Here is a 14266-nt window from a genome sequence, read left to right as displayed (position 1 = left end):
CACTCAAAAAGATATGTCTAATCACCTACTTCCATGTCAAGAAGTGGGTCCATGTATGTCTGAGCGGGTTGTATGAGTGGAGGCTTGGAGATGCTAAACGTGTTTCTGTTAATTGGCATGGGACATTCACACTTCTGGCTTTTCCCTGTTTGCTCTGCTGCTTCGCTGGTGTTTATTCAATATTAAATATGCAGTCCAGGATCTTAAGAACAACGTAATGTATAGTTCAGATTGGATTCCTAACATATCATGCGAATTGCACCCCAAAAAGTTGATGACGTAGTATACAATTTGATGGCATAGTACACATAAAACAGGGACCACTTTTGGCTTGTGAGCACCACTCTCAAAACTTCTGGCTGAAATTATACAAAGTTTGAGAGTTCATCTTTAACACTGGTATGCTAATAATGGGCCTAAATTCTAATCTACCCAATAACACACTGACTGACAGCCTGCTGTCTTATCCACAGGCTTTAACACTGTAACACTGATACTGTACCATCTGTGCATCCAAACTCCTACAAACATCGTCTGTCTCATTCAAGTGTAATAATTTTATCGCTGACTCACTCGCTCACTCACTCGCTCACTCGCTCACTCACTCGCTCACTCACTCACTCACTCACTCACTCACTCACTCACTCACTCACTCACTCACTCACTCACTCACTCACTCACTCACTCACTCACTCTTTCTCTACCTCCCTCTCCAAACCCCCTCCCCCTCGCCCTCTCCTCTCCACCGCTCCTCTTCCTCTATCCCCCCTCGCTTTTCCCCCTGTCAAATTGAAATAGAAACGGCTTTATTGGCATGACAAACATTGAGTAAATATTGCCACATCAATGTTACAACTGCACTTGAGTTAAATACATTGTAATAACAAAATTCTAAAAATAATAACTTGTAATCACTATCTTTCTCTCTCAGGCAACAGATGAGGACTCTCCCCCTAACAACTTCCTGACCTACACCATCACATCAGTGTCTGCGTTCCGTGGTTACTTCAGAATCACCATGGTGGAGGGCTACGCAGGTCAGCATACACACACAGGCACACGCATACACGCAAATAAACACAGACACATGCACACATTGAATTTATACTTGTTTTGAGTAATCTCAATACCTTCAACAAAACCTTTACCAATTTATATTTTTGTCCGGCCATAATGCACATTTACATTTTACATTTTAGTCATTGTCCTAAGCGACATAGTGCATTTATCCTAAGATGTCTAGGTGGGACAACCACATATCTAGGCTTCCATCCAATTGGGACAGATTTTAATGTGAATACTCTAGAATCCTCAGGAAGAAAATATGCAAATTTTCCCACTCGTGATGTATTTCCACCAAATTGATTTTCTTGTGGATATAAATCAGTGCGTGATGATGTAGTGCACACAAAATGCAATTTTTCACTTACAGTGGGGCAAAAAAGTATTTAGTCAGCCACCAATTGTGCAAGTTCTCCCACTTAATTAAAAAGATGAGAGAGGCCTGTAATTTTCATCATAGGTACACTTCAACTATGACAGACAAAATTAGAAAAATTCCAGAAAATCACATTGTTGGACTTTTAATGAATTTATTTGCAAATTATGGTGGAAAATAAGTATTTGGTCAATAACAAAAGTTTATCTCGCTACTTTGTTATATACCCTTTGTTGGCAATGACAGAGGTCAAACGTTTTCTGTAAGTCTTCACAAGGTTTTCACACACTGTTGCTGGTATTTTGGCCCATTCCTCCATGCAGATCTCCTCTAGAGCATTGATGTTTTGGGGCTGTTGCTGGGCAACACGGACTTTCAACTCCCTCCAAAGATTTTCTATGGGGTTGAGATCTGGAGACTGGCTAGGCCACTCCAGGACCTTGAAATGCTTCTTACGAAGCCACTCCTTCGTTGCCCGGGCGGTGTGTTTGGGATTATTGCCACATTTCATCTTCAATGCCCTTGCTGATGGAAGGAGGTTTTCACTCAAAATCTCACGATACATGGCCCCATTCATTCTTTCCTTTACACGGATCAGTCATCCTGGTCCCTGAAAAACAGCCACAAAGCATGATGTTTTCACCCCCATGCTTCACAGTAGTAGATATGGTGTTCTTTGGATGCAACACAGCATTCTTTGTCCTCTAAACACGACGAGTTGAGTTTTTACCAAAAAGTTATATTTTGGTTTCATCTGACCATATGACATTCTCACAATCTTCTTCTGGATCATCCAAATGCTCTCTAGCATACTTCAGACACGTCTGGCACTGCAGGGTTTGAGTCCCTAGCGGTGTAGTGTGTTACTGATGGTAGGCTTTGTTACTTTGGTCCCAGCTCTCTGCAGGTCATTCACTAGGTCCCCCCGTGTGGTTCTGGGATTTTTGCTCACCGTTCTTGTGATCATTTTGACCCCACGGGGTGAGATCTTGCGTGGAGCCCCAGATCGAGGGAGATTATCAGTGGTCTTGTATGTCTTCCATTTCCTAATAATTGCTCCCACAGTTGATTTCTACAAACCAAGCTGCTTACCTATTGCAGATTCAGGTCTACAATTTTGTTTCTGGTGTCCTTTGACAGCTCTTTGGTCTTGGCCATAGTGGAGTGTGACTGTTTGATGTTGTGGACAGGTGTCTTTTATACTGATAACAAGTTCAAACAGGTGCCATTAATACAGGTAACGAGTGGAGGACAGAGGAGCCTCTTAAAGAATAAGTTACAGGTCTGTGAGAGCCAGACATCTTGCTTGTTTGTAGGTGACCAAATACTTATTTTCCACCATAATTTGCAAATAAATTCATTAAAAATCCTACAATGTGATTTTCTGGATTTTTTTTCTCATTTTGTCTGTCATAGTTGAAGTGTACCTATGATGAAAATTACAAGCCTCTCTCATCTTTTTAAGTGGGAGAACTTGCACAATTGGTGGCTGACTAAATACTTTTTTGCCCCACTGTAAGTTTTCATGTTCCGAATAAAAATCTAAATTTCAATAGTTTTCCATCTCATTTTTAACTCTAACAATAGTTTTGCCTTAAATTTGTATTTACCTTTAGTTAACTAGGCAAGTCAGTTAGAACAAATTCTTATTTTTAATGACGGTCTAGGAACAGTGGGTTAACTGCCTGTTCAGGGGCAGAACGACAGATTTGTACCTTGTCAGCTCGGGGATTCGGTTAGTAGTCCAACGCTCTAACCACTAGGCTACCCTGCCGCCCTAAATAACACTAGGCTGTGCGGGTATGATGAAATTATTGTCGATTAGAGCGAGAATATTTTTATTTGTTAAATGGCAGTCAAGAATCTATCATCATGTCAGCAGAATAAGACCTTCAATATTTATTGGAATTATTATTATTATCAAGATCAAAGCGCACTTTCACCATCCTGTGAAGTTCATCTTATTTCATTTGTAGCCTAATAAACTGCTTGCTTTCCAAGTCGTAGTGGGAGGACCACACACCATATCATTGCGTGACTCCAAGTGTAAGGGGTGCGTAATCAGTGGCAGGGAAGTCAGACGCATGAGAGCAGAACTTGGTAATAGCCGGAGCAGTTTAATAGCAAAACCCACGGCATAAAAATAACAAGAATAATTGGGTACAAAAACCTGTCACGCACCGAACAACACGTGCACAAGCACTTACAATAAACAATCCCACACAAAGACATGGGGGGAGCAGAGGGTTAAATACACAACAAATGATTGAGGGAATTGAAACCAGGTGTGAGGAAAAACAAGACAAAACACATGGAAAATGAAAAGTGGATCGATGATGGCTAGAGACCGCCGAGCACCGCCCGAACATGGAGAGGACCCGATTTCTGCTGAAGAACTGCCTGTTTTCATCACAGCTGTGGTGATTGTTTTTTATATGGAATGACTTTACTGACATAAAAACTGTGGATGGAAACGTGGTTAGTGTAAGTACATTCTTCTTAAATAAAGCAGCTCTCAGCTGTGGGTTTATTTAAAATAGTATTTGAAGATGTTGGTTTTCAGAAGATGGGCAGGGACTCTGCTGTCCTAGCTTCAGGGGGAAGCTGGTTCCATCATTGGGGTGCATGGACAGAAAATAGTTTTCCCTGGGCTTAGTATGGTTGGGAGAGCCAAGAGACCAGAAGTGGCAGAACGGAGTACTCAGGTTGGGGTGTACGGTTTGAACATAGCATGAAGGTAGGGTGGGGCAGTTCCTCTTGCTGCTCCGTAGGCAAGTACAGTGGTCTTGTAGTGGATGCAAGCTTTGATTGGAAGCTAGTAGATTGTGCAGAGGAGAGGAGTGACATGGAAGAACTTGGGAATGATGAACACCAGGTGGCTTGTGACGTTCTGGATGAGTTTTGGGAATCTCAGACGATACGAAAGAGAGGTTGAACAGGCTAGTAATAGGGGTTGCAACAATTTCGGCAGATAATTTTAAAAAGAGAGGGTCCAGATTGTCTAGCCCGGCTGAACATCAGCTATCTGGATTTGGGTGAAGGGGAAATGGGGCCGCTTGGGCGAGTTGCTGTGGGAAGTGCAGGGCTGTTGACCGGGGTAAGGGTAGCCAGGTGGAAAGCATGGTCAGCCGTACAAAAATGCCTTTTGAAATGCTCAATTATAGTGGATTTATCGGTGGTGACAGTGTTTCCTAGCCTCAGTGCAGTGGGCAGCTGGGAGGAGGTTCTCATATTCTCCATGGACTTTACAGTGTCCCAGAACTTTGAGTTTGTGCTACAGGATGCAAATATCTGCTTGAAAAAGCTAGCCTTAGCTTTCCTAACTGCCTGTGTATATTTGTTCCTGACTTCCCTGAAAAGTTGCATATCATGCTAATTCGATGCTATCATTCGATGCTATCAGGCTATTCAATGCTAATGCACAATGCCACAGGATGTGTTTGTGCTGGTCAAGGGCATTCAGGTCTGGAGAGAACCAAGGGCTATACTTGTTCCTGTTCTACATTTTTTGAAAGGAGCATGCTTTATTTAAGATGGTGAGGAAGGCAATTTAAAGAATGACCAGGCATCCTCTACTGGCGGGATGAGATCAATATCCTTCCAGGATACCCGGGCCAGGTCGATCAGGAAGGCCTGCACGCTGAGCGTTTGACAGTGGTTGGAGCGTTTGACAGTGGTGAGGGGTGGTCGTTTGACTGGAGACCCATTACGGATGCAGTCAATGAGGCAGTGATCGCTGAGATCTTGGTTGAAAACAGGTGTATTTGGAGGGCAAGTTGGTTATGATGATACAGTGCCTTGCGAAAGTATTCGGCCCCCTTGAACTTTGCGACCTTTTGCCACATTTCAGGCTTCAAACATAAAGATATAAAACTGTATTTTGTTGTGAAGAATCAACAACAAGTGGGACACAATCATGAAGTGGAACGACATTTATTGGATATTTCAAAACATTTTAACAAATCAAAAACTGAAAAATTGGGCGTGCAAAATTATTCAGCCCCTTTACTTTCAGTGCAGCAAACTCTCTCCAGAAGTTCAGTGAGGATCTCTGAATGATCCAATGTTGACCTAAATGACTAATGAGGATAAATACAATCCACCTGTGTGTAATCAAGTCTCTGTATAAATGCACCTGCACTGTGATAGTCTCAGAGGTCCGTTAAAAGCGCAGAGAGCATCATGAAGAACAAGGAACACACCAGGCAGGTCCGAGATACTGTTGTGAAGAAGTTTAAAGCCGGATTTGGATACAAAAAGATTTCCCAAGCTTTAAACATCCCAAGGATCACTGTGCAAGCGATAATATTGAAATGGAAGGAGTATCAGACCACTGCAAATCTAACAAGACCTGGCCGTCCCTCTTAACTTTCAGCTCATACAAGGAGAAGACTGATCAGAGATGCAGCCAAGAGGCCCATGATCACTCTGGATGAACTGCAGAGATCTACAGCTGAGGTGGGAGACTCTGTCCATAGGACAACAATCAGTCGTATATTGCACAAATCTGGCCTTTATGGAAGAGTGGCAAGAAGAAAGCCATTTCTTAAAGATGTCCATAAAAAGTGTTGTTTAAAGTTTGCCACAAGCCACCTGGGAGACACACCAAACATGTGGAAGAAGGTGCTCTAGTCAGATGAAACCAAAATTGAACTTTTTGGCAACAATGCAAAACATTATGTTTGGCGTAAAAGCAACACAGCTCATCACCCTGACCACACCATCCCCACTGTCAAACATGGTGCTGGCAGCATCATGGTTTGGGCCTGCTTTTCTTCAGCAGGGACAGGGAAGATGGTTAAAATTGATGGGAAGATGGATGGAGCCAAATACAGGACCATTCTGGAAGAAAACCTGATGGAGTCTGCAAAAGACCTGAGACTGGGACGGAGATTTGTCTTCCAACAAGACAATGATCCAAAACATAAAGCAAAATCTACAATGGAATGGTTCAAAAATAAACATATCCAGGTGTTAGAATGGCCAAGTCAAAGTCCAGACCTGAATCCAATCGAGAATCTGTTGAAAGAACTGAAAACTGCTGTTCACAAATGCTCTCCATCCAACCTCACTGAGCTCGAGCTGTTTTGCAAGGAGGAATGGGAAAACATTTCAGTCTCTCGATGTGCAAAACTGATAGAGACATACCCCAAGCGACTTACAGCTGTAATCGCAGCAAAAGGTGGCGCTACTGTCACGCCCTGGTCTTAGTATTTTGTGTTTTTCTTATTTATTTGGTCAGGCCAGGGTTTGACATCGGTTTATTTTGTGTTGTGTTTATGTATATGGGTTTTTCGTAGGTATTGGGATTGTGGCTGAGTAGGGGTGTCTAGCATAGTCTATGGCTGCCTAAGGCGGTTCTCAATCAGAGTCAGGTGATTCTCGTTGTCTCTGATTGGGAACCATATTTAGGTAGCCTGGGTTTCACTGTGTGTTTGTGGGTGATTGTTCCTGTCTCTGTGTTAGTTGTCACCAGACAGGCTGTATAGGTTTTCACATTTCCGTTTGTTGTTTTGTATTGTTCGTTTTCATCGTTATTTAACATGTATCGAACTAACCACGCTGCATTTTGGTCCGACTCTCCTTCGACGGAAGAAAGCCGTAACAGCTACAAAGTATTAACTTAAGGGGGCTGAATAATTTTGCACGCCCAATTTTTCAGTTTTTGATTTGTTAAAAAAGTTTGAAATATCCAATAAATGTCATTCCACTTCATGATTGTGTCCCACTTGTTGTTGATTCTTCACAAAAAAATACAGTTTTATATCTTTATGTTTGAAGCCTGAAATGTGGCAAAAGGTCGCAAAGTTCAAGGGGGCCGAATACTTTCGCAAGGCACTGTAGCTGCGATGATCCAGGTGAAGAAAAAAAGGTTCAGAGCTTGCGGTAGGAATCCGGAGATGTTGGGGTTTCCGTTCAGGCGACTGTTCAGAAGACGGATCAGCAGGGCTCCTCTGTATGGTGGGTATAGTAGCCAAAGTATGGTGCTGTACAACGTGTCCTCACAGGTGTGCCTGGCATGGATCTCATTCCGCTCCCTCTTCAACGCTTCATTCTCGCCCTGACTCGCTCCGACAATGACGAGTGACTCGCTGGACCAATACATCAGCTGTCGCACGTATCTCTGCCCTCAGAGAATGTTTCTCTTTCTGCTGGTCTGCCTTCAGTGACTTGAATCTCGGTCTTCCAAGTTTGAATCTGATCCATGTGCATCAGAACAAAATATTCCTATAACATTTCCAAATAAAAATCGGATTGATTTATCAAGACTCGCCCCCATGCTCTGTCATTCAGTGATATTCCCATAGTAATGTGCTATGTATCCATCCAGATGTGGTTAGAAAACAGTGTATTTGGTGGGCTATGCAAAAGAGATGAGAGAAGTGACATGCCTCACAAACATCCATTAATACATTTCAAGTCCCTAAACTCAGCAAGAGTCTATTTTCCTGCTGATAGTTGAAATAAACAACTGCATTTTGAAAGTGTTTTTATCATTATTTTATTAACGAAAGCATGTTGAAGCATGTTGATGAACATATACTGTATGCTTTATCCGACATTGTGCAGGTTGGAGTTAGAAGGTTTGGACTTAGAGATGTAAAACTTTATAGTACTTAATACATTTTAAGTCGGGATGATTTGTTTCACACATCTAGCTGAGCTATTAGACTATTCTTTTGTAAAGGTATGACAAGTCTATTGTCCTGCTAATAGCCCATCATGGAAACGTTGTTTGCAGAATTCACAGCCTGCTGAACTTGTGAAAAACAAAATGCCTCCAGCTGTCTATCACTACTGTAAATACAAACACACTGATTCAGACTCTCTAGTTCAACTGTAAATCGAGGTGAACCCTGCTCGCAGCGCCAACTGTTAGGTTCTAAATAAACGGAGTAAAAACTGACGGACGACTAATAAAGCTGAAACCAAGTTTATTCACCCACTGTGTCACACAGCTGCATAAGACAAAGACATGTTCCCACCAGCACAAGTATTTATACCCCCTTTAGGTGGAGTCGTCTCCTTTTCTCTAAACATTACATATTTGTTGCTAGGCAGGAAGTTATGTGATGTGAGTAATAAACTGTTTCTTCTCCTTTCATGAGACCTGACCTGACCTCGGCCCCCATTCTTCTCTAATCCACAGCTGTCCACCCTTATCAGTGACCGCAACCATGTGATAGCCTTTTCCCTTACTTAGTAACTCTGGTGTAGCATGTATTTCAAATTACAACCCAACACATTGTATAGAGAGAATAGGAGAGGTCCTAGAACCGAGTTCTGGGGGACACCTGTAGTGAGATAATGTTGTGCAGACACAGATCGTCTCCACGAGCAGACAGCAGTTCACACACCAAGTAGGCTACTGGGAAGACAGCCTCTTAAAGTAGATGGCCCTAGCTAGCAAAAAGACAGTACTAGACAACAACAGATAAGACAGAAATTATACTTATCACTCCAGGAGTCCTCTAGCTATAGATTGAAGCACATTCATTTTGGTATTTGGCAATTAACATTATTAGCAGTTCTACATTAGGAGTTGTACATTGTTTTAATGTAACCAAAATATAAAGTTGCTGTATTATCTCTCTCTCTCTCGTCCTGTCCTGTCCTCAGTGATCAGTGTGAACAGCCCTCTGGACTACGAGATGGTCCCTGAAGGAATGATCTACCTAACTGTGATGGCTAAAGACGGCGGGAACCCATCCCTTAACAGCAGTGTCTCTGTCACCGTCGAGCTGTTTGTCAGTACATCACCCAACTTTATGCTTTCTAATGGTTTCAACCAACACTCATGCATGCAACAATCATGTAGGTTTCATCCAACACTCACTGACTTCACTTTGAATTGATCCCAATCCTGTCATGTACTACTGTTGCAAACAGGTTAAGGATTAGCTATTTTTTTCAATTTTCACCTAAAATGACGTACCCAAATCTAACTGCCTGTAGCTCAGGCCCTGAAGCAAGGATATGCATATTCTCGGTACCATTTGAAGTTTATGGAAATGTGAAAGGAATGTAGTAGTGTATATAACACAATAGAGCTGGTAAAATATAATACAAAGAAAAAAACATCACATTTTTTGTATTTTTTTTGTACCATCATCTTTAAAATGCAAGAGAAAGGCCATAATATATAATTCCAGCCAGGTGAAATTTAGATTTTGCCCACTAGATGGCTGACCCAATGAACCATTGCATTTCTGTTAAAAATGTTGTGTCAAGGCTGCCCAAATTAGCCTAATTTGTTTATTAATAACTTTTCCATGTTAAAAATTGTGCACTCTCCTCAAACAATAACATGGTGTTCTTTCACTGTAATAGCTACTGTAAATTGGACAGTGCAGTTAGATTAACAAGATTTTAAGCTTTCTGCCAATATCAGATGTCCTGGGAAATTGTCTTGTTACTTACAACCTCATGCTAATCTCATTAGCCTACCTTAGCTCAACCGATCCGTGGAAGGGACACCAATCCCGAAAAAGTTTTAATTAAAGATTTTCCACTTTTATAATACATTTTGGTAATACATTTTTTTTAGTTTACACACTCCAGGTTATGTCATACATGATGGATCATAAGCTTCCCTACAGAAAATACACTAACTTTCATACATCTAGATTGCCGGGTGGGTAGGCGGGGTGTGGAGCCAGAGACAGCAGTGGGGTCAAACTGTACAACCCAGTTTTTACATTTGAATATAGAAATAGATATTTTTCATACAAAACTACACTCAATATTATCTCTGGGACCCTCAGGATGACAAATCAGAGCAAGATTACGCAATCTAAGTTCAGTATTTACCTTCAGAGGTGATTGTATCAAACCAGTTGCCTTGATGAAAGTGTTTTGTTGTTACGCAATTTCCTCAAACAATAACACTGGCTCTCTTTTCTGTAATAGCTACTGCAAATTGGACACTGTAGTTAGATTAACAAGAATTTAAGATTTCTGCCTATATATATTCCTATGTCCCAGAAAGTTGGCTGTTGTATACAAAGTTTTTTAGTCACATTATGAGATATTGAGCAACAACCGTCCTGGTTTAGGGACACCGATTCCGTAGTATAGGTTAACTATTAGTACAATCTAAAGAGCCCTAACCATTTCACTCAACTCCGCAAAAGCAGTGACGGATCATCGTTTTTACATTTAGTTCTACGTACTTTTGTGTTGCTCAAATTTTGTAACGGACCGTATACGACCCTACGTCACTCTGTTTAAGTGTGTGTAGCGGCCTACACTGCTCTGGGGTGAAGTTTCCCCTTGCTACAGATCCAGGATCAGGTTCCCCTCCCCAATCCTGACCTTGACCATTAGCGGGGAAAATGCAAAACTGCCATCTAGGGGTAACGTCACCCTACTCGCATAAGTGTTGTATCTTACATTAAGATACACTGTAGTGCCTGGACTATCATTAAATGTGAAGACCAGCTTATCAAATCATTCTCTATATGTAATTTAATTATGCGATTAAACTAATCATGTAACTTTAATTACCTAGGAAGTTGGGGCACCACAGGAATATGTTGTTTATAGAGTCTCAATTCCCGAATATAACTCTTAGAATATGTTCATATCTTATTGAGTACAGTCTTGTATTAATGTATTTTATTACCTCATCTGTTCTCATTACTGAACATCGCAAACCCAAGCCTCCCTAGCCTCCATAATGAATCAGCAATATACATTGGCTTAATGATTTATTTACTATCTAACTAAACAAATCACAGAAATACATAAACAAAGAATACAGTTATCAGTTACTAACACAATGCATTGATAAGTCCCTAGTGGGCTAAATGTGTATGACGGCTTAATAGACAATGGAAAGGGGTGGGATACAGGTAAAAGCTGGAAAGACAACATGGATTCACTACACACAGTAGATCATTATATTAATTGAAATGCTAATCCTTTGCACAATGAATGGCCCCTCATTTGATAACTAATTCCAATGTATATATTTATGCCCGTATGTCGTTGTTGTCTTCTCTGTTGGAATCGCCGGTCCGTCTGCTGGAGAGTCAGTTCATCAGAGAGTCTCTGGTTAACTTCCCCAGAAGTCACAATGTCTTTCGTAGTTGGCATTTTCTCAGCAGCTCTGGATAGTGTCTGTTGTAATGGTACGTCAGGCATACAGATGGTTGTTGCATAGAATAGATGCTTCCGCGGTTGTCGGTATTCTCGTACTAGACTTACGCAATTTCCAGCTGCAGACTAGTAATTCTACGTCTAGGATTTGTTCTTATTCTGTAGTGATCGATAGTCTCAGAGTTGAACCATTTCCAGCTGTGTAGCCAACACTACACGTTGTCTGGTCTCCTGGGCCTATAGAGTTGTAGTTCTTAGGGATCGGCATCCCGTCAACGGGAAAGTTGTAAAATCATGCAGAGCTTTGTTTCACCATCGCAGATTTGAGAGAAATAACAATAGTCGGCACATATAAGTGTCTTAAATCGGCTGAAAGATTAAATTGTTGTTACTATAATTGCACTGTCCAATTTACATTAGTTATTACTGCGAAATAATGCCATGCTATTGTTTGAGGAATGCGCCTAACAACAAAACACTTTTTTCATCTCGATAGGTTTGATAAATTCAATTCTGAAGGTGAAATTTGTACTTACATTCTAAAATTGTCAGAGATATGTGTATAGGTGGCAGGGAAGTCAGGCGCAGGAGAGTCAAACGGAGTATAAAATGGAGTCTTTTAATAAATGTCCAAAGTAACATGCTCCATAACACTAATAAGAAAAATAAATATAAACAAATATGGGTACGAAGACCCGTCGCGCACCTATACAAAAATCACTACACTGACAATAAACAATCTCTGACAAAGACATGAGGGGAAACAGAGGGTTAAATACACAACAGGTAATGAATGGGATTGAAAACAGGTGTGTGGGAAGACAAGACAAAACCAATGGAAAATGAAAAATTGATCAATGATGGCTAGAAAACCGGTGACATCGAACGCCGAGCACCGCCCGAACAAGGAGAGGCAACGACATCGGCAGAAGTCGTGACAGTACCCCGCTCCAGCCGCGCGTCGACACCGGCCTCGGGGACGACCCGGAGGGCGAGGTGCAGGGCGATCCGGATGGAGACGGTGGAATTCTGATAACATGGAAGGATCTAACACGTCGTCAACCGGAACCCAGGATCTCTCCTCCGGCCCGCAACCCTCCCAGTCCACGAGGACTTGAAGGCCCCTCGCCCGACGTCTCGTATCCAAAATGGATCGAACAGAGTACGCCGGGACCCCCTCGATGTCTAGAGGAGGCGGAGGAACACGCACTTCAGCCTTGGGATATGCAGCGTCTACCAGGAGATATATCGCACAATCCCCCCGTCGATGGGGTGGTAATTGATTCGCCTTCGATCCATTTGGCGAGAGCCAAATCGGCATATTCAGAGGGAATGCGCACTGTGGAGACCTGGTCTGGACTTTCCACCGTAGTAGCACCAACGGAAACCCCTAAACACCTACCTGAGCACTCTCGCGACCACCCCGTGAGAGCCCTTTGTGGCCAAGAAACAGTGGGGTTATGGCAAGCTAACCAGGGTAGGCCTAGCACCACAGAATACGCAGGAGAATCAATAAGGAAAAGACTAATCTTCTCCTTGTGACCCTCCTGCGTTATCATACAGAAAGGTGCGGTTACCTCCCTGATAAACCCTGACCCTAATGGTCGACTATCTAAGGCATGAATAGGGAAAGGCATATCCACAGGAACAATAGGGATCCCTAAACTATGAGCTGGCTAGAAGACCGGTGACGTCGAACGCCGAGCACCGCCCGAACAAGGAGAGGCAACGACTTCGGTAGAAGTCGTGACAGAAATCTTGCTCTGATTCGTCATCCAAAGGGTCCCAGAGATAACATGAAGTGTTGTTTTGTTAGAGAAAATAATTTTTCATATCCTAAAAAGGTCCATATAGCATGCACGATCGATTTTGTATTTCCACTCGTTCAATTTGAAAAGAAAGGAATCTATGAAAATCTCACCCTAAACGTTGTTTCAGCGAGTCAAATCACCTTCATATGTATTCCTTATAGATCCTAGACTGTAACTAGACTTCACTATATCATTAAGGGTGTAGTATATCCTACAGGACACAATATTTTGTCAGAGATCGGCACCTTCATGTCACGCCGATGACACGGCGGTCTTCACTTGAACGACTCTATCTTTGTCAAATAAGCACCAATCGGGGTCAAACGGAGCTAGCTAGATAGCTAATGAGCTGGGCTTTCACAGGACACCCTGTGTCTGTTCGAAAATGTAGGTGCCTGCCTTTTGCGACAAGCATGCCTTTTCCTTTTGGACAAAAATGATATGAATATTCACAGTTATTAAGTTATGAAAACTGGTTGTTTTGCAAATGTTGAACTTATAATATGGCTACTAATACTGGAAAAGCTAAATCACAGTCCAAGTATACAGATTTTAAGATATTCTTGCAGAAAAATGTAATATGAATGCAAATGTCTCTTTCACGATTTGCCCATATGTACCTGGGTGACATCACACTAAATGTCCTGTAGCTCGCTCATACTTCAAATTAACCATTTGAAATGGACATACACTGCTCCCATCATCGGAATTACAAGCAGAGTGATGGCTGGGTGAAAAAAAGGTTGTTTTTTTCTTTGAATTGTCTTCTACCAGATCTATTGTGTTATATTATCCTACATTCAATTCACATTTCCACAAACTTAAGAGTTTCCTTTCAAATGGTATCAAGAATATGCATATCCTTGCTTCAGGGCCTGAGCTATAGGCAGTTAGATTTGTGATCACTACATCTGCT

General features: G+C 41.9%; 1 protein-coding gene across 1 annotated transcript in view; it reads left to right on the top strand.

The window, feature by feature from the left end:
* LOC112223275 (cadherin-23) overlaps nt 1-14266 on the top strand; it is a 117807-nt gene that overhangs the window by 48560 nt on the left and 54981 nt on the right. Inside the window, exons 6-7 of the mRNA XM_042317137.1 lie at nt 932-1037; nt 9059-9186. Coding sequence (XP_042173071.1) covers nt 932-1037; nt 9059-9186 — 234 coding nt within the window. The remainder of the gene's footprint in view (nt 1-931; nt 1038-9058; nt 9187-14266) is intronic.

The sequence above is a fragment of the Oncorhynchus tshawytscha genome, unplaced genomic scaffold (assembly GCF_018296145.1).
Source record: "Oncorhynchus tshawytscha isolate Ot180627B unplaced genomic scaffold, Otsh_v2.0 Un_scaffold_15173_pilon_pilon, whole genome shotgun sequence".
In the NCBI taxonomy this organism is placed as follows: domain Eukaryota; kingdom Metazoa; phylum Chordata; class Actinopteri; order Salmoniformes; family Salmonidae; genus Oncorhynchus; species Oncorhynchus tshawytscha.
This window is presented reverse-complemented; position numbering and strand designations above follow the sequence as displayed.